The sequence below is a fragment of the Ixodes scapularis genome, unplaced genomic scaffold (genome assembly GCF_016920785.2).
Source record: "Ixodes scapularis isolate PalLabHiFi unplaced genomic scaffold, ASM1692078v2 PGA_scaffold11__112_contigs__length_91849675, whole genome shotgun sequence".
NCBI lineage: Eukaryota > Metazoa > Arthropoda > Arachnida > Ixodida > Ixodidae > Ixodes > Ixodes scapularis.
The window spans coordinates 61,205,456-61,232,276 of NW_024609837.1; the positions used below are offsets into that span (position 1 = coordinate 61,205,456).

Genomic DNA, 26,821 nt, shown 5'->3' on the forward strand with positions numbered 1-26,821 from the left:
AATTTGAAATCAGTAGTTTGTTAGACACAATGTTTGATTTTCTTGGCACTCCACGCGTTTTTACACACAACAGGCACACGCCCGTGTATCACACGGCAGCCAGGCCAAGCGGCTGCCAGCCCCTTGTGCAAGGTCGATAAGACGCAAGCGTGGAACGCTTTCGGACTGCTGTAAATACACCAGCGGGAGCGTCCGGCCGCAGTCCGACTGCCCACGCTAGGACACCCGACACAGACTCCGCGTCCTGGGTACGTCTGACGTATCTTTAGATTTTGCATCCTAGGTACGTCAGACCTATCTTTAGACACAGCGCCTGATAATAGTAGTGAATAGGGTCACGTTCAGTGCGCAAGTCACTTTATTACACTCGGAGAGCGGAATTCCATTCCCGTTGCGCAGGTAGTTCCCGAGCTAGGCATGCACTTGAAGACTATGTTTCACTCTTTCATAAAGCAAGCTTTGCGGGACCCCTCCGCCCTTGTGCACCCATTCGCAGGTCGTGTCGCCTTTCCTCACGCAACTCCCGCAGGTTCAGTGAGTTGCCGAGCCACTGCAGCCCTGGCGTCGCTCGGTACATACAAGAGGCGGCTCACGTCGGTCGTCCAGCAGCGTACTGGAGGGACGCAAAGCTAGCAGCCTCCTTGGTGCACGCAAGACGAGGCTGAGCAGAGCTCCAAGCTCTTCTGACGCACGTACACTCCAATGAGACCGGTGTCGCACCCCGATTCCTAGAGATGTGGTCGCACTGGCAGTCTTGTCGGTCCCTGGGGGCCGTCGAGGAGTGCCAGAAAGCAAAATTCCATCCTTCTTGCGCAGGTAGTTCCCCAGCTAGTCACTTCCTTGACGACGTCGCACCCTCTCTGGAAGCAAGCTTTGGGATGCTCTTGTGCACCCATTTGCAGGTCGTGTCACCTTTGCTCACGTAACTCCCGCAGGTCCAGCGAGTTGCCGAGCCGCTGTAGCCCCGGCGTCGCTGGTCGTGCGTCCTGGTCCTGGTCGTGCATCAACCACCGCTGCCCATTTCCGCTGAGTGCTTGGGTGTGGTAGCTTGACGTGCTTTCGCAGAAAGCTGTATGCCTTTGCCGAGTAAAAATGGAGCGTGAGGGCAAACTTGCGCACATCCTCTGTACATGCGTTTTTGTTGCGCCTGACTCTTTTTAAGACAAGGTTGCGCATTGTGTTGGTGAATGCATTGTCAAGTATGTCAACTGCTGGCTTAGGAAGTCGTTTCCTCAGTTCATGGAGCAGCGTGTTCAGCTTCCTAATCCTGGCCGTCTTCCGATTGATCTTCTTCTTTACCTGTTTCAACAGTTTCCTCGCCTTCTGCAGCTTTTGCCTACTCGTGGCCAGGACCCTGTGCAGTCGTGGTGACACAGCTGCGTACGAGTGGTCACCGAAGGAAGTGTTGCGTCGCTTGAACACAGCTTCAGGGGGAGTCTCTGACGTCGTAGCCTGAGAGGGGGAAGTAACAAGCTCCAGTTTTCAGGTACTTCGGGCGACTAGTTGCACAACTTGCAAAGGTGTGTCTCTTGTATCTGAAAGTGGTGGTCAACGAATCACTAGAAAAGTGGCATCTTTGGGATCAAGTTGATAGGTTCGAGTAAAACATTCAGGTTCTTTGCAACACTTTCAACCACCACCATTATAATAATTCCATGGCATGCTGTATGCTTTTTACAATCATTCAATTATAAGTGGGTTACGTGTTTTCAGTATATACTGATATACATAAAAATATGACCTCCAAACGATTTTTCTTGAAATCTGCAAAAACCGAAAGAACCCGAATTGAGCTTGCTTTGAAGAGAAATTGCACTTTCCACGGCAGGGAACCTTGATAAACGTCTGTACTTTTGTTGAACCACAACACCGACCGCACTGAACTGTCTGCGAGGCTGCTCTTTTTCTTTGGAAATTGTTTTTATGTGCTCCATTTAGCAATGAGTAGTGCATATCATGTTGTGTCTCCTAGAAACGCCACAGATATGCATTTGCTTTTACCACATAAGTACCGTGACACTCAGAGTTTTAGTCTATATCAAAAAAAGACACTGATAAGCTCAAAATTCAAGAGAACAAATAAGCACCAAAAAATCACCCCCATTTAAAAAAAAATAAAACTACGAGAGCACCTCAGCTTTCTTTCATGATGTGAGAATGCGTGAGCATTACCATTGGCCGAGTTATATTGACGTCAATGAGCAAGGTTGACCCAATGAATAGCACACTAGTTTTGCGATCATAAGAGCCTAGGTTCGAAACCGGGCAGGGGATAATTTATTTCTAGGTTTATTTTTTGTTTGACCACGTGATTAATAATTAAGTCACATGACGAAAATGATAACGTGAGCACAGCTGTTTGTTTTTCTCTTATTTTCTTTTTCCTTAGATTGCGTCGCATTAGTCACGGCATTTGGACACAACTTTTGGTTACAGCTTTTGGCTGCACCCTTTGATCACGGCTCTTCTTTTGCTCACTGAGCCAGGTAATACTTACAAATTAAAAAACACCCAAAACATGGAACCCTATTCATAAGCCAGAACTCCCAGCACCCCCTTTTTGTGGGTCAGTGCCAGTCCTGGCCAACGCATAAAAGGTGTGGTCACATATCACACTGCACGGTATAACCTGCCAAGAATGCATGCCCTGGCACACAGTCTTGTGGAATACAGGCAGTCTTGAATGTCACCGCTCGTTGTTCTGCTGACAGGTCTCACCCTCCAGAGAGGCAGCCTGGATCGACGACTGATCAGCCAACCCCAGGAGAGGCCCAAGCTGCTGCTGGTTCTGGAAGCAATGTAAAGCTGGTTACTTCCCCCTCTCAGGCTACGACGTCAGAGACTCCCCCTGAAGCTGTGTTCAAGCGACGCAACACTTCCTTCGGTGACCACTCGTACGCAGCTGTGTCACCACGACTGCACAGGGTCCTGCCCACGAGTAGGCAAAAGCTGCAGAAGGCAAAGAAACTGTTGAAACAGGCAAAGAAGAAGATCAATCGGAAGACGGCCAGGATTAGGAAGCTGAACACGCTGCTCCGTGAACTGAGGAAACGACTTCCTAAGCCAGCAGTTGACATACTTGACAATGCATTCACCAACACAATGCGCAACCTCGTCTTAAAAAGAGTCAGGCGCAACAAAAACGCATGTACAGAGGATGTGCGCAAGTTTGCCCTCACGCTCCATTTTTACTCGGCAAAGGCATACAGCTTTCTGTGAAAGCACGTCAAGCTACCACACCCAAGCACTCAGCGGAAATGGGCAGCGGTGGTTGATGCACGACCAGGACCAGGATGCACGACCAGCGACGCCGGGGCTACAGCGGCTCGGCAACTCGCTGGACCTGCGGGAGTTACGTGAGCAAAGGCGACACGACCTGCAAATGGGTGCACAAGAGCATCCCGAAGCTTGCTTCCAGAGAGGGTGCAACGTCGTCAAGGAAGTGACTAGCTGGGGAACTACCTGCGCAAGAAGGATGGAATTTTGCTTTCTGGCACTCCTCGACGGCCCCCAGGGACCGACAAGACTGCCAGTGCGACCACATCTCTAGGAATCGGGGTGCGACACCGGTCTCATTGGAGTGCACATGTACGTCAGAAAAGCTTGGAGCTCTGCTCAGCCTCGTCTTGCATGCACCAAGGAGGCTGCTAGCTTTGCGTCCCTCCAGTACGCTGCTGGACGACCGACGTGAGCCGCCTCTTGTATGTACCGAGCGACGCCAGGGCTGCAGTGGCTCGGCAACTCACTGAACCTGCGGGAGTTACGTGAGGAAAGGCGACACGACCTGCGAATGGGTGCACAAGGGCGAAGGGGTCCCGCAAAGCTTGCTTTGTGAAAGAGTGAAACATAGTCTTCAAGTGCATGCCTAGCTCGGGAACTACCTGCGCAACGGGAATGGAATTCCGCTCTCCGAGTGTAATAAAGTGACTTGCGCACTGAACGTGACCCAATTCACTACTATTATCAGGCGCTGTGTCTAAAGATAGGTCTGACGTACCTAGGATGCAAAATCTAAAGATACGTCAGACGTACCCAGGACGCGGAGTCTGTGTCGGGTGTCCTAGCGTGGGCAGTCGGACTACGGCCGGACGCTCCCGCTGGTGTATTTACAGCAGTCCGAAAGCGTTCCACGCTTGCGTCTTATCGACCTTGCACAAGGGGCTGGCAGCCGCTTGGCCTGGCTGCCGTGTGATACACGGGCGTGTGCCTGTCGTGTGTAAAAACGCATGGAGTGCCAAGAAAATCAAATATTGTGTCTAACAAACTACTGATTTCAAATTCCCCGAATTTTTCAAGTTATTCCCTGACTATTTTGATCAAATTCCTTGAGTTTTTGAGTCGAAGGATGACATTTCGGCAATGTCATTCAGCATGGCCGTGCCGACGAGCAACCGCCATGCCGCTTTCACTAGTCGTCTTCCCTTATTTAGCCCACTTTTTGAATGATTCCCCGACTTTCCCAGATGATCCGAAATTCCCTGGGAGTTCAAGGCTTTCCAGGTTGGCAGACACCTTTTGAAATTTCGGCACGCGTTTGCGGGGTTTAGTGATCGGGAAGCTGCTTGAGAACAACATAACTATAAGAGAAGCTGGTACAGTACTGCTTATACGACTGTCGCCCCTTCACAGAAGGCACCCGGCAGGCGGCCGGGAGCCGCCGTCCCCCGGAGTGACCGCCGTCGGTCTTTTTCACGTCACTACGGATCACATAATGAAGTGGTCCGTAGTTAGCTCAGCACCGAGCAGTTCGGAGATTTCAACACTTCTCTCGCTGCTTCAAATGCGAATCTTGACGGTCGAGCTAAGAAAATTGCCCGGGCACGTCCGCCGTACCGTTAGAACTCCGCGTTCTGGTTACGTCCTACATACCTTTAGACTCCGCGTTCCGGATGGGTTCGACGTATCCTTCGACTCAGCGATTATGGAGGAGCTCCCGTGGTTAACGATTGCGGATATTTTAATTAAACTCGAACGACCGAGCGATGTCCGAGGTAGTGATCCGAGCCCGTACGAGAAGCACGGGACCGAATCTGGCTTACTCTGAATTAAATAAAAAATAAAAGCCTCATTCCCTCCTACTTCACGTTATTCCTACGCGGGGAGCATACAAAACCCTGAAAAACCGAATTCCGCACACGAAATCCACACACTCCGATCAACGCCCACAACGCTTCCGACACGCACTGGGCGCTGCCATCTTATCGTTGACGCCAGAGATTTGGTCTGGTTACGTCATAGATTTGGCCTGGTCACGTGTCTAGTGGTCAAAATTGTACAACATGGCGGCGGTCAATTGGGGGTCACTTTCAGCTGCCAGTTTATCACTCTAATGCCCTATACCTCGTTGGTCTTTTAATACAAATTTTAAAACAAGGTAAAAAAAAATAGCTGATTTCTTTTGTCGAGGTTTTGATAACCTAAAACTAACCATAATTATTGAATGTTTAAAAAAAAAAAGAAAACACAAAACGCAAACTTTAAAATGAAAAAAAAAATTAAAAAAAAGGGACACGTGGGTAATGACTAGATGGCGCGAGTCAACGACCGATTAAGAGCTTAGGGGTTTCCATTGATCCACAGTAATAGGTATTACATTTTTCAACATCATCATCGTCAGCCGAGAGGAAGGTGAGCGAGGTCAACTTTTTCGCAGCGGCGAGGTAAATCTCGTTGAAGTGGGTAACTGGGGGGAATCCTCGCAAGGAGGAAAACATCGACAAAAATCTTCTTCACTTCTCGTCTTCGAGACTTTCACAATGTATTTGGACGGAGCCGAAGGCGTCTTTGAGTTCCTGCGGGGCAACCTACCTTTCTACGTGATCGTTTTCGTGCCACTTTTAATTGCCATTTCGCCGGTCACGCCTGTGCTCGGAGCCCACGAGTTCACCGTGTACCGCATGCAGCACTACGATTTGCAAGGATCGCCGCACGGTAAGTGGCTTCTCCAATAAAGTGCTCAGCTCCGATTTGCGTGTCATCTTGAGGCCGAAAGTACGACTGCTTATCGTACGCTGGAATAGCGTTGTGTGTATGTTTAGGCAGCGAGTTTTGTCGGCCTTTAATGGGCGTCCGGTGTCTTCGCCGCAGACGATAAATTTAGCCAGTGCTGTTCCACTGGTAGCCTGGAGGGGGTTCTTTAACGTTCATCACGCGTTAGTGATTTGTGTCCGCACGCCGGTGCGATGCTCATCGAAACGGGTAAGGGCGGAGATCGGACATTGAACCCGTCGCGCCGATGAAAACTGCGCGTTTAACGTCTTTGCAAAGTTCTTCCACGGACGCGACGCCAAAGAGGAAGTTCGCAGTATCCTACCTAGGTTGGAAAGGCAATCATTTATACCCTGCCGTAGCGCGCTTACTTGTTCCGAATATTCATGTATTACACTCGAACTTGTTACACTACTTGCACGCAGTGTTGCCAGATGGAGAAAAAAAAAGTCAGCAGATTGATCCCCAAAAAGTCAGTAGATTTGCACAAATATCAGTAGATTCCACGAAATGTGTTTTTTGCCATGTTTTGCTATCTCCATTAATACACACTTCGAAGAAATAGTATAGAGTAACAAATAACATGGTAATAAACACAAATAAAAATTAAAGAAAAAATCAAGACCAGTTCTCGAGTAACTTTATATGAAGGACAAATTAAAATGGCACCATAAATGTTTTTGTTTTAGTCATTATTGACTGTTTCGAGGATTATTCTTTGAAATCGAGACTGAGGCACTTTTGGGATCACAGATGAAGGCGACAGTGCGACGTTCACCTGTCGCTATTATTGAAACGAAACCGAAACAAGACGCTCCGGCAAGAGCGCGCGAACATGTCCAATGGAAGTCCTCTGCATGCTGTTATCTTTCCTTACTGGGCTGTGGAAGGTTTTTGAAGCAACGCTGTTGGTCCGGAGCACTGTTGAGGCTACGCGTCGTCTGCTACGGGCTTATTTCTTTTTCGCCTGGCTCAAAGTTTGCGTTCAAACGTGGAGAAACTTCATTCGTTAGCTTTTTAAGCCACCGAGGAATAGCATTATATCATTTTCTTGCCACAGCCTGCCAAATAAAAGAAAATAACTGAAATTTGGATGTCGATCTCATGCATTCCGCCGAACGAATGAATGAAAATTGCGGCTCTCTCCGCTCAACTCGAAGCTATTCTAGTAGATTGTATAGGAGCAGCCGAGAGTTCAGGCGCATGCGCAAACACCTCTCGCTCTGCGCCGCGGGCTGATTAGCTCACTCGGGAGAGGGACGTTACGGCAAGATCATAGACTAGCCAAACTCTCTCCATATATGGCTCTGGCCCGGATGTCACCGTCGAACCTGCCCAACCTGCCGAACCTGCTCTGGGTGAATAGCTAGATGAATATACGGCTACGTCACTCGAATAGGACGGGCTTCTGGGCCATCTAGCCAGTGCTTCGTTTTTTATTCTGGGTCATTATGAGTTTCCTTTGATGGGCGACACTGGGAACTGAAAGGGCCATATAATAAATTTTTAATATGTTTACTAAAAAAAAAAGTCAGTAGATTTTCTTGTTTTTCAGTGAACCAGTAGACCCGGAACAAAATCAGTAGATCTACTGATAAATCAGTAGACCTGGCAACACTGCTTGCACGTTTGAGTCAGGTGTCTACCGGTAAATTTAACATAACATTTTTGCCAGTAGCTTTTTGCACATATCAACGTCATTTCTCGTACCGCAAGTCCGCTCCTATTTTTTTTTCTTTTGAATTTATAATTTGACTTATTTAATTAGATTATCTCTTGCAACTTCAAACTGCCTGCTTCAGGGTAGAGAGCTCTTTGCCCATCTCTGATTGGAGAAGTTTCTTTGGAATCCTTTTTGACACAAATACCGCATGCTCCACTGTAATGCGGCCACTTTTCGGGGTTAAATATTGCTATCGTCATTCCATCGAGAGGTGGCAGAAGCTACTGCCCGATACAGACGGTATAGCCAATACCATTCATTCGTCCATTTGGTCATAGTGTTCTTTACCACCACTGAATGCTCGATAACTACCAGATTCTGTAACAAATGACAGAAATCATTTGTTTCGTCCTCTATGGGCTTTGCTCCTCCCGATGTTAAATCGCCACACAAAGATGATAGCATGAAGGCTACTCAACATGGCCGTTCAGTTAACCACATCGACTGGTCTTGGTCTTAGTATGGCCAAAATGCACTGTACACCCTTGCCGGAATGTTAACAACCAGCCGGAAAATGCCAATAGATCTTTTGCAGAACTCCCAAAAGACTGTGCATGGAGTCGGTGCGCAATGAATTGCGGGAACGTCCTGGATCCTTGTTTTCACAGCGCCTGCCACGTGGCACTGAAAAGAACGAGAGGGGGAAGGGAAGGCACAGTACCTTGCCTGCCCTCTCCCGTTCACCCATGTTTCCTTCGTCGTCTGCTGCAGCCAGTTCTGTACAGAATGTTTGCAGCAGTTTCTTCGGCACCGTCGAGGGCGCTGCACATTCGGCAAGATAGAAGCCCTAAAGGTTGTTGCAGAGAGCTGAACTTGGGGAGCGTTCAGTTGCCTACGGCTGATGGCATTCGAGGCCTTTTCATTTTACCCGCCTATTTACTGCCAATAGTGAGACATCGCCGCCTGAAGTGGTTTGGCTTTGTAGTGATAGCTTTATATGGAAACATTGCCTTTGCCTTTTTTGTTCGTGTTAGCTTGACTGCATAGCGTTATAATGTCACGTGACATTAATTTTCAAGCTATATTTAGCAGGGAAATTGAGGTTGCTACAGTTTTAAGTCGTGGTGTCATACGACCTGAGGTCGTGATGTGGTCATGTGACTCGACACCACATCACGTCAGACCACATGACATCAATTTCTCTGATGAATTTAGCGGGAAAATCATCACGGTGTAGCGCGGTGCCACAATGTCGTGGTGTTACGTGACGTCCCAATTTCCTCGCTAAATTTTGCAGGGAAATAAATCCACCTAATTTTGTTAACGAGTGCTGCTCGTTAAAGACCCTTTCGAGTGCCCTCACGTTCAATTACTTCATTCATTTGACAGTGCGTCTATGTCGAACAATTTTATTTCCCGTCACCGCAGGCTGCAGGAGCTCAGCGGTGAACACGGAGGCAAGAACATTACACTCGTCCTCGTACGGTCGGAAAGTGGTGATAGCCCGGCTGGGCGACCTCACGCATGGCCAGTTCAGCGAGGTGGTGCAGCAGGGGGCGGCGGGGCTGCTCATCCTCCTGCCCGTCAACACGAGCACCATTTCACCGGAGAAACAGAAGGTAGCCAGGCAACCTTTTTAATGGTCCATGGCCTGTCTGTGTCGCTTTCATCCCATCCTCGTTGCCAGCGAAGTGCAGTCGAGTCCTGCTTGATGAGACACTTTTGTTTTGCAGGGAGGCTTGAGTCACTAAATTAGGTGCGCTTAGAGTATGGACACCTCATTCCCCGATTGCCTTGTGGGCACTGCTATCTTGTTGCCCGGCGCAGTGCGTGCTATGCAACTGGCGATAGTTACGATTAAAAAATGCAACTACCAGAACTTTCTTTGCGTGTCTGGATTCTCGGGCTATATTGTTGTGCTCTGTTGCAGACTGTTTTAGCTCTTCTAGAGGACAGGAAAGCATTTCTTGCAATTTCAAATAAAGCTTTAGATGACTGGCAACCGTGATTTTAGGCATAAGGTAGCCGAGATGTCGTTACTTTGAGGCATAGCCTATCTAGTGGCTGTAGGCTATGCCATTCAGATAATGAGCTATAAAGCTTAAGACCGTAAGAAAAAAAAAAAAAAAAACTTAAATGACGAATATCTTTTTTCTGACCACGCCTATAGGCCATCGATCACCGTTTGAGCCTTATCACAAACTAATGGACTGTCAAAAAAAAAAAAATATACACACTAAGAACCACTGAAAAGATAAAAGACAAAGTTTTTTTTTTTAAACTGTTTGGTTAGAACATCTGTGTCAACAAATGAATTTTACGAGAAAAAAAAAAAAGTTAAAGCAGTATTGACGGCGCAAAACGCAATTTAGTCGGTGTCACGTCTTCCTTTTGCACACGGCTCTCCAGCGGTGATATCACGCTCCCCCACTGTGCAGACGTGGCGCCTCCGCCGGCTTCACGGCTTCTGTGACGATGCATCTGCGTTGCTGTGCTTTTCTTTATGTTTTATTTCTGAGGCGCGTCTGCTTTGACCTTGAGCGGCGCGTGCTTGATGACATATTTTCATGGCGATCTTTCAGGCACAGCACCGACGACGCCTTTTCCCGTAATGGGACATATATAAGGCTTTCACCTTTATAGTTTTGGGAACGGCGGTTGCACTTGTCTAACATGACTAACTGCTTGCATCATTCTTTGTAACAAAGGTGACTTTATTTAAATAATTCAGCTGTATTGTGGCATATTTTTAGACCTCAAGAGCTCAGTAGACTCTTTAATTGATGTTACAGGTGTTGCTTAACAAATGGTTGTCGGTAAGCCTCACTATTATTTACAGTGCTGTCCTGAGCCTGCGTGCACGTTTCATGTTTCCAACAAGTTGGACGAGAAATGCTAAATATGAAGGAACCGCAATCAAGGCTATGACAAAAACAAGGTAGAACGCAAAGAAAGCATTGTGCTGCGGATCTGTGGTGTACTATCTGCATTTCAACAATATAAGCATTCCTTCATTGAAAAGCGTACGTGTTACGGAGGCGAATTCTCCGACGAACCAAAAATAGACTACGTCAGTTAGAGTACACTAACTTTCAGAAGTAATAACCGTGGGTGTGGGGCACATTTTGTATATTCTGAATTTTTCTTTTATTTGTCGTTTAATTGAATAGCTGTACATGTGTTGGTGTTTATATGCCTTCTGCAAGTACATTGTTAATTTAAGAAATAAAATTTTAGAGTCTTTTCCTCGCATTATACCAACCTCAGTTTCCTTTGAAAGAAGAACAAATTGGCCACAATTTGATGAGTCATATTGCTTCATACACAAATTAGTTAGGAAAAAAAAAGCGTTTCCACAGATCCTTTGAAAATTGCTACTTTTCCCGTGGTCAGGAAAGAGTTAAGCTTCGCCTTTAAGAGTGGAACGCGATAGCGTTATCGGGCCCCGTTCACAAAGCCTTCTAAGTTCTAATTAAACCCGTGCTCGTTTTTAAGCCGTGCAAGTGTGTGTGCATGGTCTAGGGCTCTAGGCGGTAGCGTTACTTGACGTCACGCGTTTTCATTGAAATTTTCTGCTAAATTTGGCAGAAAAATTTCCCTCAAAATTTTGCAAGAAATTTTTTTGACAAATTTGGCAAGGAAATTTTCTGTGAAATTCGGGGGGAAAAAATTTAGCGGGTCGATAGGGTCATGATGTGACAGCCACGTGCGACGTCACACGTGGCTGCGCTCATTTCATTGTCGCATTTTTTGGTCATGCCGATGCCAGATTTTTTGCAACACGAGCTGCTAATTGCTATCACTTTAAACGAATGTTTCATATGTCTGTTCCTTATAAAAGCTTGACTTAGTTAAGGAGCACCTTGAGTAACTGAGTGTTTCGAATGAGGTGACTGCGTAGCACATCCTAGGGAGCATGGTAGAATCGGGACATATTCCCCTATGGGTTCTTAGAGGGAATCAAGGTCTGTAACAGGAATTTTGAAATGGCAGGCTTTTAATAAACAATCCATTCTTTCTTGGGGTGGGAGGTTTATTCTGGAGATTTGATGTTACGGACAGACGTAACATCATAAACAGACGTGATGTCACAGGCGGTTGTAACATCACTAACGAAGCATGGATCTTTTTCCCGTTAAATTTAGTAGGCAGTGCTTCTCTGGGCATCTAATTTAACCCCTTAACCGTGTTGGATGAGACTAACTCGTCAATGTGGAGCCGTCCCCAAACCAATTAAGACGAGTACAGCTTGTCTGCTTTCTCCCGGTTCATGCACTCAACCGTTTCGGACGAACCAGGCTTGCTCATGGCTTAATTTGCGACTGCGGCAACAGATGGCTGCACTGAATTTTTTAAAATTTTGCTCCCATTTCATTTGTCATTAGAAATATGATTTCGAAGACAACAATTAAGCAGTTGAGGGTTGGAAATTCCCAAAAACTAGAAACAATGAAGGGGTTAACCCAAAAACTCACCAGAGACGGATTTTTTTTGCCCCCAGAAGTTTCGCAGGAGCCTTTGCATTTCTTACCTTAGGATTTTCGGCTTGCCCGCTTGTACTTTTTTGGGGGGCACCTTCCGGGATGGAACCTTAGGCCTCTCGAAGTGGGACATCAAGTCCGCACGCGTGCGCATTCTGTCGCTTATTGGCGTGCGCAGAGGCTGATGGAGCTAGAGCACATCTTGCAAGAGGACACGGTCCCCATACCCATCTACTTTGCCTACGAGACGGAAGAACTGAGCGACATGTATCGGAGCGTCCAGCGGACTGCGGACAGCGGCCGTTCGGGCAGTGTTGCCCAAGGTATGCTACAACCTTGTGTCTGGTTGAATCCTCATTCGTTAGCCCGCCAATGCACTGCAGCAACCGTCCATTTCATACTACGTTTGTGAGAATTAAAGTGTCAAAAGGCAGTGGACAAGTAGAAGAGTAATGTACAAGCCAAGCACTCAGTATGCATGTTTCTCTTCTATTAACTCATTGGTTTTTTGGCTCTTCAATCTACACTGTTATGGACTACCAGGTGTCCCACTTTCTTACACTATGACCACCTTAGTCTCTTGAAGATTCATGCCCTAGGGTTTGATGGCTGACAGACTAACCATTGCTCTATCGTGCTGTTGTCGAACGGCTGGTGGGTCTAATAGCTAAGAGCTGTGTGGGAGGTTATGTCTAGGAAATCCTCTAAGCAGTGGTTTGCTGCGTTGTAGTATGGTGCTCCATCTCGTTTTTGCGTTAAGTGCTTTGCCATCAGGTTTGTCGGTTCTACCGCGTGGTTGAAATGGATCGAATGCTCTTTAAACCGACCGAATAAATCGGTGTCTTAATTTATGGCGCTAGGATTTACTACAGAAGTGCCTGAAGTTAGTGGAAGCTTTCGCTATAATTTTGGAGAGATTGGCTCAGCTAAGTAAATAAAAATAAAAAGACTGTTTTCTTCCTACTTAGCATGTACACTAAAAAATATTATGGGTTTCTGTGGCACTTATTTGGGCCAAATGAAATGAAGAATAGGTAAGCCAATTCTGTTTTCTTTCCATTTCATGCGTGTTTCAATCGTAGTAAACGCCGAAATAGCCAGCAGCAATGTCCTGATGATTTCTGGATGAAAGGTTTAGCGCTAAATTTACCATAGACAAAACCAGTTTTTATTTTATTTCTTTTGACTCTGGAGGTTTCATGTATTCATACTCTCAATTAATCAATGCACTAACTTCAAGCACCTCTGTAGTAAATCCCAGCATGATAAGCTATGCGGTCAGTTTAAAGTGCGTTAAGTTCATTTTGCCCAGGCTGTAGATACTGACATCTCCGTGCTGCCGTGCACCTTCACGCAGAACAAAAATGTTGTGGGAGAAAAGAGAAGGGCGCTATATGGGCCAAGTTCTGAGCTTGGTTTGAGAGGTTCCAGTGTCTGTGGCCCACAAGCACTCCATAAACAAGGTGACGAGAGGTCGTAACGTTCGGGCAGAACGTTAACTCTTTCATTGAACACATTTGGTATCTTTAGAATGACGAAGAGTTTTCCCGTCGTCCTGCCTGTGTCATGGGATTTCCGTTTTCAACAATGCCCATTCTTCGCGTGACCTTCAAGCGTACGGGCACAGTCGAGATGCTACAGAAGGCAGCATGCTCGTGTATCGTGAGACAACTGTAAGACTGCCTCGTTGTACTACAGCATGTATGCTAACACTTCGAACCCACTTCAGATAGCTTGCAAACATTGGTTTCTCAACGTACGGGGCCACGATTAACTACGGAGGTGCTGCTAGGTGGTGGAAGCTTGGAGTGGAAAATATGAGTAAGTCAACCTACCTCGTTTAAACAACAAAAAAAATCTGTTTTTGGCAATCTGCGGTGGCATTTACAGACGGTGTCGTGCCCGTGCTCATGTGCCTTCGACATATGTAGAAAGCGTCTAGAGCAGGCCGGCGCTCAGCTTAGCAGACAATCCTTCAAAACCTTTCACTATGCTGGTGCGCATCTCTAATGTACAATCTAAAAGTGTGATAATTTACTAATAATAGAAAGAAAATACCGAATATGGAAGCAGAGATTTAAATATACTCGTGGCTGCACATTTTTGGTACGGGGATGATCGGTCGAGGATCCGCAAACTTTTGTGTCTCACATTGCACTAACTTTTGCCAGCACACACAACTGGGCATGCACGGTCATGACACCGTCTGCGAACACCGCTGCTTATAATCCAGAACAGATTTTTTTTTTTTTACGGCGCAATACACCGAGAAGTTGACTTTTGCGAGCCATCCAAAGTGGGTTCGAAGCATTAGTGTATATGTGCTGTAGAACTGTCCGTGACTGTAATCAGTTAATTTGGACTGTTCATTCTGGTGTGACTATTCTAATATTCCTGTGTACCGTAATCCTCGTTATAATTGAAGTTTTCTAAAAAAAAAGAAAAAAATGACAGCTCTGCTACTCAGATTTATGCAGCCTGCATGCTAAGGTTGGTACGCGACTCGTTATGGCACACTGCACGAATGATGACGCCCTCCAACGCGTTAACTCTGCTTTCAGAACTGTGGGGGATGCTGAAGGCAAGCGGATTCCAGCTGGTCGTCTCTGGAAGCCAAGCCAAAGTCATGTCGGATGTCCAGCTCTCAAGCATACAGGTCTGCGATGCCGTTAATTAATTGCCGATAGAACTTGCACCTGAAGGAAGTGCCATGTTTTGACGTGTCAAACAATAGGGTTTGGAGGTGCGAGCATGCAGATAAGGTTCTTTGTGTCGCAAGTCAGATCCCATAGGTGCTCGTGCACATACAGTAGGCTTGCAATAATTCAAACTCGGATATTTCATACCCGTGGGTAATTCAAACAAATTAAAAAGATTATGTTTGTTCCGATATGTTTCCAGCTTATTTATAAGCCGCCTAATTCGAACGGCGTTTTCGTGTAATTCATACTTTCTGTTCCCGCGGCCCTGCTGGGCGTGCTTACCAGGCACCGGTGTGCTGCAGAAAAGCAACACCCGTGGAGCCCACTTCCGCGAGTGTTGCTTCTCTGCAGTGCGCTGGTGCTCGGTAAGAAGCGTGCTCAACAGGTCTAATGATCCGTAACAGACTACTTTTTTTAGTAGATGAACAAACTTAAAATTGTAGGTGTCATGTGCTGTCTAGGTGTCGGTATCATGTCTGACTAACTCGCAGTAGCTCAATGGTGCTGTCACTTGGGGCAGCGGTACCTTCAACATTTTTCCGATTTGATTTGCGATAGACAACACTTAAAAGCTTGATTTTCGCATTTGGAACTACCGAAGTAAGTACAAGTTTTAAGAAAGGCGTCTCAAAAGCAAGTGGAGAATGTTATAGAAACAACCATTTACCTAACCTAAGCCTAACCACGGCAGCGGCGGCTCTTTCAATGCAATCGGCACTCCGTTCAAATCTGTCAGTGCTTCCGAAAAAAGATTGGGTTCTTCGAAAACATTTACTGAACATGTGGCCATGGCTTTGCGAGTTTAGTGGTGTGCGGCATCGGCGTGCTTTCTGAGCGATGTGATCTGCCCTTCTTGTCGCAAGTGGGGCTAGGAAACACGAAAGCTTTTCATTCTCCCTAAAGCTGCACTTAAAGAAGAATGGGCGCCTTGAGTGGGTTTTTTCTTTCGACGTTTACGTCAAAATGTGCTGCTTCAGATGGAAACGTAAACGCAAAGCAAAGCTACAACAGTGGGAGCTTGCGCGGGTTTTGCCGTTTGTCAACTTGAACGCCCTAAACTCTCGCACTTCAGCGTGATTCTCAGCCTGCTTACACCAGTGCACCACAAGACTTTCACTGGCAAGAAAGTTTATGCTGCTGCCTGCCACAGAAACTGCCAGCCGTGACCTCGTGAAGACCGAAATAGGGAGGAGCAGCTAATGTCATAATGGTGTTCGATGGCACATGGTTCAAGAGTGGCCAGAAAAGTCACACGATACAGGGAGGGACGATTTTATTGACTCTGGATGTTTCCTGGACAGCCTATCTTGGTTACGTCCCAATTTTGTATGAAGGAGCTGATTTTTGGAGCGTAGTTTCTAACTTTCAAATGCATTTTTCTCGTTTTGCAACTTTGTATTGTCTTCTCAGCTTGTGCACTTGGCGTCTTCCCTTCATAATGAAATCTTTAATGTATTATCATGAGGATACATGGCGTGCCAGTATTGATTTGGAATTGCAATATCTTAATTATGTTTTTGCATATTTTAACTAACTAAAAGGAAGGCTTTATGACATCTTTATCTTCCTCTTCTAGGTTAGAAAATTTTATGCTGCATTTGGGTAGTTGTTAGGACTCTAGACTTCATAAGAAGCAAAATGAGCTATTGCTCATTTCGCTTTTTACTTATTTGCTCTGGAACACAAAACTATGAAAGCTGCACTAAAACTAATCATTGTTTTAAAAAGAGAATACAAAACTTTATAAGTAGCTAAAGTTCCATTATTCCAGAGCAAATGTCAAAAAAAAAAAGCGTCTCTGAGCTGTCTCTAATTGCCGGCGTAACTTATCATTAGACATAGAGGTTAAGACCTCGAACGCCTAAATTCGTGTTGAGACGTAACGCTGCCTCTGGGCGCTGCAAGTTGAAGGTTCACGCTCATACTGTCCGGCAGCATACGCTGTGCAACGTTGTTAGCGCAAACGCAATCTCTGCACTCATTTGCCTTTTACTGAGACACTACTGACGACCGTCAAATTCTGCATCTTAAGTTAGTAAACCAAAGGGGTACCTTTCACCTCACTAGTAATTTTGATGATAGCCTTTCATTCCTATGAGGAAACAATGAAAAACCAGGGATCGCTTGTTCATGCTAACTGCACCGTGCTTTGTACAACCATTGACAAAGGAAAAAAGAATGCGTAGTCGTGCTTGTTCATGTCACTTAGTAGCGATACAGCGGAACCTTGGTTGTGCGTCCCCGGTTTATGTGACATCCCACATTTTATGACCAATTTGCCCAGTCCCGGCGAACACCCCATAGAAATAGTGTATTAAAAGTTTGGTTCACACAACACGCGATTCCAAGCGTTCTGCGTCGTACGACGTTCTGGCGAAAAACGCAAGACGAATTCGACGGCTGCGCAAGGAGGGGGGTGGCGGCGCAGCAATGCGGAAGAGTTCAGAGGGTCCAAAAACACGCCGCCGGCAACCCAAGACAGCTGCAGCGCCGGGTGGGAGAAGGAGACGGTGCTTTCCCTTCTCCTCCCCGCGTTGTGAAATGCCTCGGCATTTTCGCGTTGCGTCCTTGCTCGGCTCTTTCCATCATTCTCTCATCTCTCGTTTACCCCCGCTCTCCTCTGTGCGCCACTTTCTCCAACTCGTTTCTTTTCCCGAAATTGAGCACGCTTCCGCTGGTTCCCGCCGTTCCCGCTTTCGGAAAGCGTGAAAAGTGACGAGGATCCCATCGTCGCAATGTGCACGCCGGCAAATGATGACTCGCAAACAGACACCATTGACAACACGAGAAAAGCTAGAAATGATTGAAGCTGATGTTGCGCGACCAGTCCAGCAGGCGATTACCGATTTCTTTTGCGGTGAGAATAAAGTTACTCTCGCCTTTACCGTACAATTCTACGGTTTTGCTCCAATTTGTTCCGACGGTTTTTGCTTCGTCAAAGTACAGCAGATTATTTGCTCAGACATCATTTAAAACCTCCGCTTGTCTTTTTTGCGCGAGGCCGATTACTGTATCAGTAATTGTTGTTTTCTCGTATGATAGGACTGACGGATTATACAACAATTTCACACGGTCCCACAAAAGTCATATAATTGGGGTTCTACTATAGAAATGTATTTCTCAGTGGGTTGTTTTATGTGTCCACACACCTTTTAAGTGGAAATCCAAGGGTTGGCCATGGTTTGAATGCATTTGTAGCATTCAGTGCTGCTTGAGTGAAAGTGGCGAAGAGGTGTTCGACTGTTAAATCTTTTTTCCTCGCTCTTCAGGGCAAGCTGTCTGGGTTTGGAGTTGAGGAGCAGCTCCCCACAGGGGTGATCGTGGCTCACTATGACACTCATGGAATCAGCCCAGTGAGTAGTGCTTTTGCTGTTTTTTTATTGTCACTGCCCCCTTAGCATTACCTAAAGACACTAAACGAGCTACGTTTATGGTGTCGGCATTCAATTTCTCGATACTCTTGTTGACAATGGTAATGGCATTTTGGTGTTTAGTATGGAGGGGGCGCAATTGGCAAAAGTTGCTGTTAGGAAATGTGACTTCTTGAGCTTTTAGATACAGTGTCAGAGAGCTCAGGCAATATAGTTTTGCCTGAGCTTTTGTTTGTACCTTGATCACCTACCAAAAGTGGTGGCTGTACGTTGCCCAAGTTTAAAAAACAGTGTGGCGGAAAAAAGGCAGACGGATTGTTCTCAAAGGGGTAGCTTTATACGGCCAGCCAACCTTGAGAGCCACAGAAGCACAAAATGTTTAGGTCAGTCAATTCATAACTGCTAAACAATCCTAAAAAACACTGCAACCGGTGCCAGGGTTTGAACCCCGGCCACTAGCATGGAAGTCGAGTGCGCTGCCAACTGAACTACGGACCCAGCACGCAGGAACGGGAGGAGCAGAAGCAGGTGGTGTGAGAAAGTGCACGGAGTGGAGAGGGGTGGAAAGGGCAAGAATGAGAGGAGCAGAAACAGGTGGTGGAGGAAGAGCATGCATGACGAGGAGTGGAAGGGCAGGCATCTTATGCTTTATTCTTTATGTGGGCACGCAGGTATCTTATGCTTTATTCTTTCACCAGGGGATTGAGATAATTCCGATAGAGACCATTTGTCATAGACATCTGGATTTCATCTCGTAGGTGCTGCGAAACCTTCAGCCTAACTATAAGTAGATCAGAAGGGTTTGCAAGGCTACCCAATGGCACCAATATCTATTCTGGTCGGCTGGATCGCGGATTGGGAGCCCGACGGTGGCACTGCCAGTGGCCGTTGCTTGACACCAGGCAATACGTGCAAGCCTACGAGAGGAATGAATAAAAATGAACTTTTTGAAGCTTGTGTGAAGTGTCTTGCGAAGAAAATTTTACAAGGTTTCGCAAAAATAGCACGACAAATGAGAACTCTCGCTTTTCACATTTTTTCTCATAGGGTTCGACGAGTCATCTGGTGTCCAGCAATGGCCACCAGTGGTGTTGCTCGGTCATAGTACAGTCAATCAGAGTATGATGTTACAGTGTAGACCGCATATAACGTATGTTGCGGGAGTCGCGAAAATCCACACTATAAGCGGTACCGTGCTATAACCAAAACATCAATTTTTCAGGCCAAAATGCATGCCATCAGACAACTTACCTTTGTAAAAGAATTTATTTTATGTTAGATGAAAAATAAAGCTTAGTTTGATTAAAGTCTTTATTTCACCATACTAGTACACTTCTCTCAAGTGTGTCACACATTTTGAAAGAAATGAGCTACTTTTGCCTGGCGCAGCCTTTTAACGGCGTCGCGGGTTGCGGACGGACGTTGCGAGCGTTCAGGATTGCTAACCCGTATCACTTTTCTCCGGCGATGAAAACGCGTGAAAATTCGCATCCTTTATACGGTACGCGCCAGTAATACCTTCAACTTGAGCACAGGCATGAAATGCTCCAAATAAGAAATCCGGGCGATGTTTGTAAACACGAATGCTTAGAAAGCACCACTGTAGTCGAAGTAAACAAACACGACGACACGGGCGTTTCCGCCGTCTTGAGAGTGCCGCCACAACATCGCCGCACGAGTAGGTGGATCTTCCCCTCTAGTACGTGCTGGGCAGAGCCGTATATTAAGAGAGTTTGGCCAGTGGGTGTGGCGACGAAGGATCCGGAGAGGAGAAAAGTAAATGAAAGGGGGGAGAGCGCCGAAGGAGCGAGAGAGAAAGAAGGGAGCAGAGAGGAGACGACCGCCATTTTTTAGCAACGCTGTCGGGAGACTGGTAGGAGAAGAGCGCTGCTGAGGCTACGCGTCGTCTGCTACGGGCCGGCTTCTTTTTCGCCTGAATAAAAGTTTGTGGCCATACACCGAAAAAACTTCATTTATTAGCTTTTTAATCCACCGAGGAATAACAGAATGTCATTTTCGTGCCAGAGCTGGCGATATAAAAGGCAATAATCGAGATTTAGATGCCGATGCCACGCATTCCGCCGGGAGAATGATCGAAGATGGCGGCTCTCCCCACTCAGCTGCGAGCAGCCGGGAGTTAGCGCGCATGCGCTCATGCCTCTCGCTCTGCACCGCGTGCTGACTGGCTCGCTCGGGAGGAGAGCGTTACGGCGGCGAGATCATAGACTGACCAAACTCTCCCCATATACGGCTCTGGTGCTGGGTTATCATAGCGACACACAACGAAAATTCACAGTCAAGGAGAGCGCTTTTACGCGGAACCATGAGCCTCTACCACGCCGTCTATGTCGACGATCACAACCGACGCCATGATTGCGGATAGAAGCAGCCGGCCAGTCGGCCCGTGACCGGCATGCAACGCGCGCGAACACTTCTCCTCGACATGCAATTGGTCTGTCGTTGCGGTTGTTTTCCAACGCAGCGGAGGGACGCATGCACGTGAACGACACGTGCGTGCGTCCTTCCGTTGCTATGGCAACTGAAGCCTCTCTCTTCGCTTCTGCCCGCTTCTTCGAGCAACCTCCTTGCCCCGCGAGTGCCGCTTGCGGCTCGCGCCGTTATCTAGTGTCGCACAGGGAAGCCTGCTCTCTGCGTCGGTCAGCCGGCGCGGTCGCCGGGCTGTTCCGAAAACCGCACTACAGTCGAACCTCGATATAACGAACTTCAATGTAACAAAATCCTCGATTTAACGAAGTATTTTATTTTTCATAATTTCTTGCCCATAGACCCCATGTATTTTAGTCCCTATATAACGAAGTCTATTTTGCTGCTATTTCAATATAACGAAGCGCCATTGCCATAGAAGGCAATAAATAAATCAACTCTAAAAAACAACTTCGCAAAAAAATTGTGGTTAAAAAAAAAAAATTATGCGCAAACGCGAGCGCTTGATAGGTTACTTCACGGGGACAGGCCTTTCAACGTTCCTAGGCTGCCCGAGGACGCGGCGCCGGTAGCGCCGGCGAGGCATGCGGCAAAGCGGATTCCGCGAGGCTGGCCAGAAAATGCCGAGCAAAAAGTTAACACGGCATAACAGCATCACCACTGACATTCACTGATCATCATGGTCCACTGTACCGCGGGTAGCGCGGGAGCCGACTTCAGCGGGGGAGCGACGTGATGGCGCGACCGCGCGATCCGCGCGACCGCACGGGCAGTGCCGTCTAGGAGAAGACCGAAAAAACCGATTATCGTCTTGCGAGCGTGATGTAAAGCAAAGGCGCAAGCACACTGTGGGCGCAAGGGGGCAAGTAAACTGTGCGGTCAAGAGTGCTGTGTAGGTTGGAAACATTGCCACCGCCTAAACTAAACAGCTTTATTTTTTAACCGGGCGGTTCACTTACGTGCTTGCTGCCATAAGGAAACGTAAAGTTCTTTCTTTGGATGAGAAAGCAAACGTTTTGGACGCCATCCTGAAGAAACTGCCGAGATCACGAGCACTCGGGAAGTGCTCGACGCAATGGACGTACTGAGGAGGTACACGGCGTCGCATGGGCAGCAAGATGCCGTGCAAGCGCTCTGGCCGCTCGAACGCCGTATGACGCCGCCGACGCCGCTGCTACTGTCGGACAAGGCGCAAGCAAAACTCGCGGACTACTTTGCCCCTAAATAAATGTCATTTTCGGTGAGTTTTCATACCCGTAAAATGTTTCAGAATTTTTTTTGTTTTTGCATGCTAAAGCCAAATTTCGATTTAGCGAAATTTCAATGTAACGAAGTAAATTGCGAATTTTACCGACTTCGTTACATCGAGGTTCAACTGTATAACCGGTATTTCCCTTCGCGCGCCTGCATTTTAAGCGGTATGTAATTACATGGAGTTTTATGGGAGGCGAACCGGTGGTTTAAAAAAGCCGCGTTATACCCGGTCCTGCACTATAAGCGGTTACGTTGTAAGTGGTCTATACTGTATGTGGTTATCAACACCCTTTCTCAATGATAGATTCATTGAGCAGATTCCATGCAAAGCTATGCTTTACTTCATTCGGGGGGTATAGTAGCTCATTAAATTAGTTCAGAGGGCTAAAACTTCGCATGCCCTCCTTCTATATGGCTACAAACACCACCTGCGAATATCATGGCGACTGAGTGAGTGGTTTCGAAGTTGACATTCCCAGGTAGTGTCCCCCTTAATTAAACGTGTTTGGCAGAATGACCAAACATGCAGCCAATTTTTTTGTGACGCAGGCTCTGGCGTTTGGAGCTGACTCCAACGGGAGTGGAGTGGCGGCGCTTCTGGAACTGGCTCGCCTGCTTTCCATGCTGTACACGAGCTCCAGGACGCATCCACAGTGAGTCGGCAGTTTAACGTGAAAGCATTCACTGTCCCATGGAGCGAAGCCGGCGTTGTCTGTAACTGTCTGGAGCAGCGAAACGGCAGTTAAATTCCCATTGGCCAATAGCACAGCAACGCAGTTGCTTCGTCACGGAAGCCGGTGAGGCGCTCAAGGTCAAAGTGAAAGCGCTTTAGAAATAAAACACAAAAAAGAAAAAGCACAGCAACGTAGATGCATCGTCACAGCAGCCGTGGAGCCGGCAGGGTTCGCTGCTCCTGCGCTGTGGGGAAACATAATGTCACCGCCGGAACGCTGTGTGAAAAAGGAAGATGTGGTGTGCTGCGTGTAGGAATGCTTTTGCATTCCTACATGTAAGTAGTCTCCAGTATCTTCAGCATACGCTATAGTTTTTTTTCATTGGATACCCATGTGATCTGTTCTTCAGTGACTAGAGTTGATAGCCATCTCATGGGGGACACTGGTAATAAAAGAGATGTCGTTAATGTCATTAACACCTGATCTGAGGCTATTTTGATGCTTTGTTGAATTAGATTTTTGAGAGAGCATTAACTTAAGCATAGGCTTTCTAGAAAACCCCTCGTGCACCTCGTCTATTGTTGCTACACCGAAGTTGTTTAATTCAATAGTTTATGTATAACAGGCGTATGGCTTATGCATCATCGGGAGTGATTAGTGATTTTGGCACCTGCATTGAAACCGTATCATAACTGCATCCGCAAGCTCAATTCTATCCATATCCAACCTGTAGTATGTAATTATTTTTGGGTTAATGTTAAAATTTTAGTGTCACTGCGTGCAACACCAAGGTACCTTGACCAGCTCTTTTGCTGTATGTCTGCTTGCACATACAAAAACCTCCTCGTTGCCAAAGTCTTGTGTGTTTACCATTCAGAATGCTATTTATGGTAACATTGTGGGCGAGTTAATTCCAACAAAATACTTAAACTTAGCTCCATTTGTCTTTAGAGCAGTGAGGCAAGCCCTAACTGCTTTAATGAGGGATGTAGTAATTACAGCATCACTCAGTCTTTGTTTGAGCAAATGGCATGCCTCAGATATCTAAAAATGTTACACATCCCCATTCTATCTGCTAACTTTTGAATCAGACCCAATGCATTTTTATCTGTATCTGATCTGCTAGCAGCAAATTTTATTCATTTTTATCCACATCCTCCAGTTTTATGGTGGATATTCACAGGTGGACAGGGCTCTAACCATGAGTAAAGTAGACACACCTATTTGTTTTTGGGCATGTTAACCAAATTTCTGCCTTCTGAATGGTCCTATTGCAACAACATCGAGAAGGGGGATGGTTTGAGCAGTTCCTATGACGGAAACACCCGAGAAAAGCATAACTAAAGGGGTGCTAACGATTTTCTGACTTTGGTCAATTAGTTGGAAAAGCTGGTCTATGTCACTTAGAAAATGGAGAACAGAAAATCATGTTTTCTTATTTTTTTCTTGCTTGCTGTAGTTTTTATTTAAAAAAAATGAAACAAATCTAAATCAGGGACCCCTCAAAACTCTCACGCCGTCATTGGAGTGATGTCACAGTGTTTTTTTTTAGCATTGCCGAAGGTCGTGGCGAGCGATCGAGAGAAAAGATAGTTCTGTGGGGAAGGGTAGCAGTGGAGAGGAAATGGTTTGGCTGACTATGGTTATGTGGCACCACAAAAACTTGTGTACTCACTGTGACATCACACCGTGGTTCCCATGACTGCCACAGACGGCCGCAGACTGGGAAGTATGTCTTTTTTGTTGCGATTATGCAGCAGAATTTCAGTATTTCGGGGGAAGGTGGTACATTTTTTCTTACTTGGGCCAAGATAAACAATATAAAAAATGCAAGCAGCAAATTATTTTAGAGCACAGCTCTTACGGGCTTAGGCGCCCGTTTCTGGCTTGAGCGGCGTCGCCGTCAGCGTAATTGCGCGTTGCATTATGAGAAACGTGACTTCATGAAGGTCACGCGTGACATCACTAAGGTCAATCGTGAAGGTCACGACGAAGGTCACAACCTTCACAGTGACCTTCACGAGGCCTTCACGAGTGGCGTCACGAGGGTCACTAGTGTCATGAGTGGCCACAAGGGAGGGGAAGACGGAGGAAGGAGAAGGAGAGGAAGACGAGGGTGAGAGGGTACAGAGGAGAAGGAGAGGCATACTCTCCTCTCCGTACTCTCCCCTCCTCCTCTAGAGCAACGCGCTCTAATTCGACATTACAGAGAATTGTAAGCGTCTCATTTTTAAGTGTTAAAATTTTTATATTGTTCCTTTGAAGGACCAATGTCAGCAGAAACTCTCAGTTGTCTTACAAGACCTTTGCCCTTTCTGCACAAGAAATCATGAAAAGAAAATCAGCTCAAAGCTTTTAGTGACCTGTAATTGTTTGGTTGCTTATTCTTTCTCGAATCTTTTGTCTTCACAAATTTTTGTTTCTGTGAAATGCTGCAAAGCTCAAGCCTGAGCTTGGGCCCATAGAATTTACCGACTAAATTCTAAAAGTGTGTGCTTGTCCTTGCCACTGGGCTGACGTGATCCGCGCTCCTTTTTTGTTGCGTCATCAGGTTCAACCTTGTGTTTCTGGTCTCGGCCGGCGGGAAGTTCAACTATCACGGAACCAAGAAATGGATCGAAGACAACATAGACAGCTCTGGTGAGTTGCTGGGACGTCGATTCAGCAACACGCTTTATGGCGGACTCTTTTGGCGTGGCTGATCCGTGCCAGAACCATTTAACCATTCAACCATTGAAAAAAACTCTGACACAAAAGCCGGTGGCAGGGAAATGGGATAACTCTGGGGCGCCTTCAAGTCACGTCATCTTCTCAAATAACTCTAGCAGTGTTCCTGTCTTTTTTCTGTTTTGCTGCTTATGAAGTTTGCAGTCTCTTCCTGTCTTCAACCTCCGGCAAGAGTTGTCCCTCGCCAAAAGATAATCCTTTCCTTTGTTTGGTTGGGGTGGGGCCGACTGGTCGGGGCAAAAGCAGGAATATTTGGAAATGCAAGCATCAAAAATGAATTTTTTGCAAAAACAAGTACAGTATGTTCAAGCAGAAACTGATTCTTGTTCCACGCTTGTTGGACACCAAGTATCTATCGAGATCACTAGTTAATTGTGTGTTGTGTGTATGTTTATACAGCCCAGAACTTAGTCTGTTTCAACGGGCAACTTGTCTCCCAGCTGTAGATGGGAAATTTAGCCAGCGCAGTACAACCGCTAGCCTGGGATCTTTAATGTGCACCACACAGTAGTGATACGCGACTGCACGCCGGTACGATGCTCGTAGAGATCAAAACGGGCAGGGTTGGGGATTGAACCCAGGATCTCTGGGTTCTGCAGCGCCAGCTTTTGCTCCACGTGCTCTGAGCTGGTGTGCGCTAGTCCACTTGGCCACCTATCCTACCGCACTAGTTAGCTGAAAGAAGATTGTTTCGTGGTCCCTTCGAACCCGAAAATTCTCAAGCCATAAAATGATCAGTTTACAAATTAATTGTAACGCTTCAGCGGTTGCCATCCGGAAAGACTCGGAACTCGTCGAGAACATTTTTTACAGTGAAGCTGTTATGCGCTGGGATCTGGGAAAAAATGCGTCCGTGGATGTTGACAGAAAACTCTGCATTGGTCGTGGCAAGTATGAATAAATAAAAATGAAAAGAGAGGGGCAACTAGCGTGAGTCCGCCTTCCTTGCCATTATTAGATGGTGAAGTCCTGATCCCTTGTTATCATCTCTGGGCATTGTTCTCGAGGTCGTCCTAGAAGTCGTCCGAGAGGTCATCCTAGAAGTCGTTTGAGAAGTCATCCTAGAGATTGTTCTCGAGTTTGTCCTAGGAGTTGTCCTTGAGGTTGTCCTAGACGTTATAAAAATAACAGCTTTGCTGTTCCTCCACCTTCACGTGAAGTGGAAGGGCTCTACAATTTTTCAGCGGAGCTGTTAAGAGCTAGGTTCCCCAGGGTCATGTCCAGTATCAAAATCATGTCGACACAAACCTACACAAACTTTTGGAGAGCTACCGCCATCTATAAGTGACGGCGGCAAGCACACAACCAGTCTCGTTGCTGCCGTCGCTCGTAGATGGCGGCAACTTTTCCAGCTATCATAGAATAATAGATACTTGGGCACGTTGGAGGGAATTTATCGTAGGAAACAGTGCAAGCAACAGACGAGGACGAAGAGGAAACACACGAGACGAGCGCAGCACTCATCACATGTGTTTCTTCGTCCTCGTCTGTTTTGCGCGCTGTTTCCTACGCTCTT

The 26,821-nt window shown here is 46.6% G+C and overlaps 1 protein-coding gene across 1 annotated transcript in view; it reads left to right on the top strand.

Moving 5' to 3' along the window:
* The first annotated feature begins 5,554 nt into the window (after positions 1–5,554).
* LOC8037461 (nicalin-1) overlaps positions 5,555–26,821 on the top strand; it is a 31,337-nt gene continuing 10,070 nt past the window's right edge. The window contains exons 1-7 of the mRNA XM_029983165.4: positions 5,555–5,931; positions 9,080–9,270; positions 12,311–12,455; positions 14,694–14,788; positions 18,104–18,187; positions 22,454–22,557; positions 25,130–25,218. Coding sequence (XP_029839025.1) covers positions 5,757–5,931; positions 9,080–9,270; positions 12,311–12,455; positions 14,694–14,788; positions 18,104–18,187; positions 22,454–22,557; positions 25,130–25,218 — 883 coding nt within the window. The 5' untranslated portion in view covers positions 5,555–5,756. The remainder of the gene's footprint in view (positions 5,932–9,079; positions 9,271–12,310; positions 12,456–14,693; positions 14,789–18,103; positions 18,188–22,453; positions 22,558–25,129; positions 25,219–26,821) is intronic.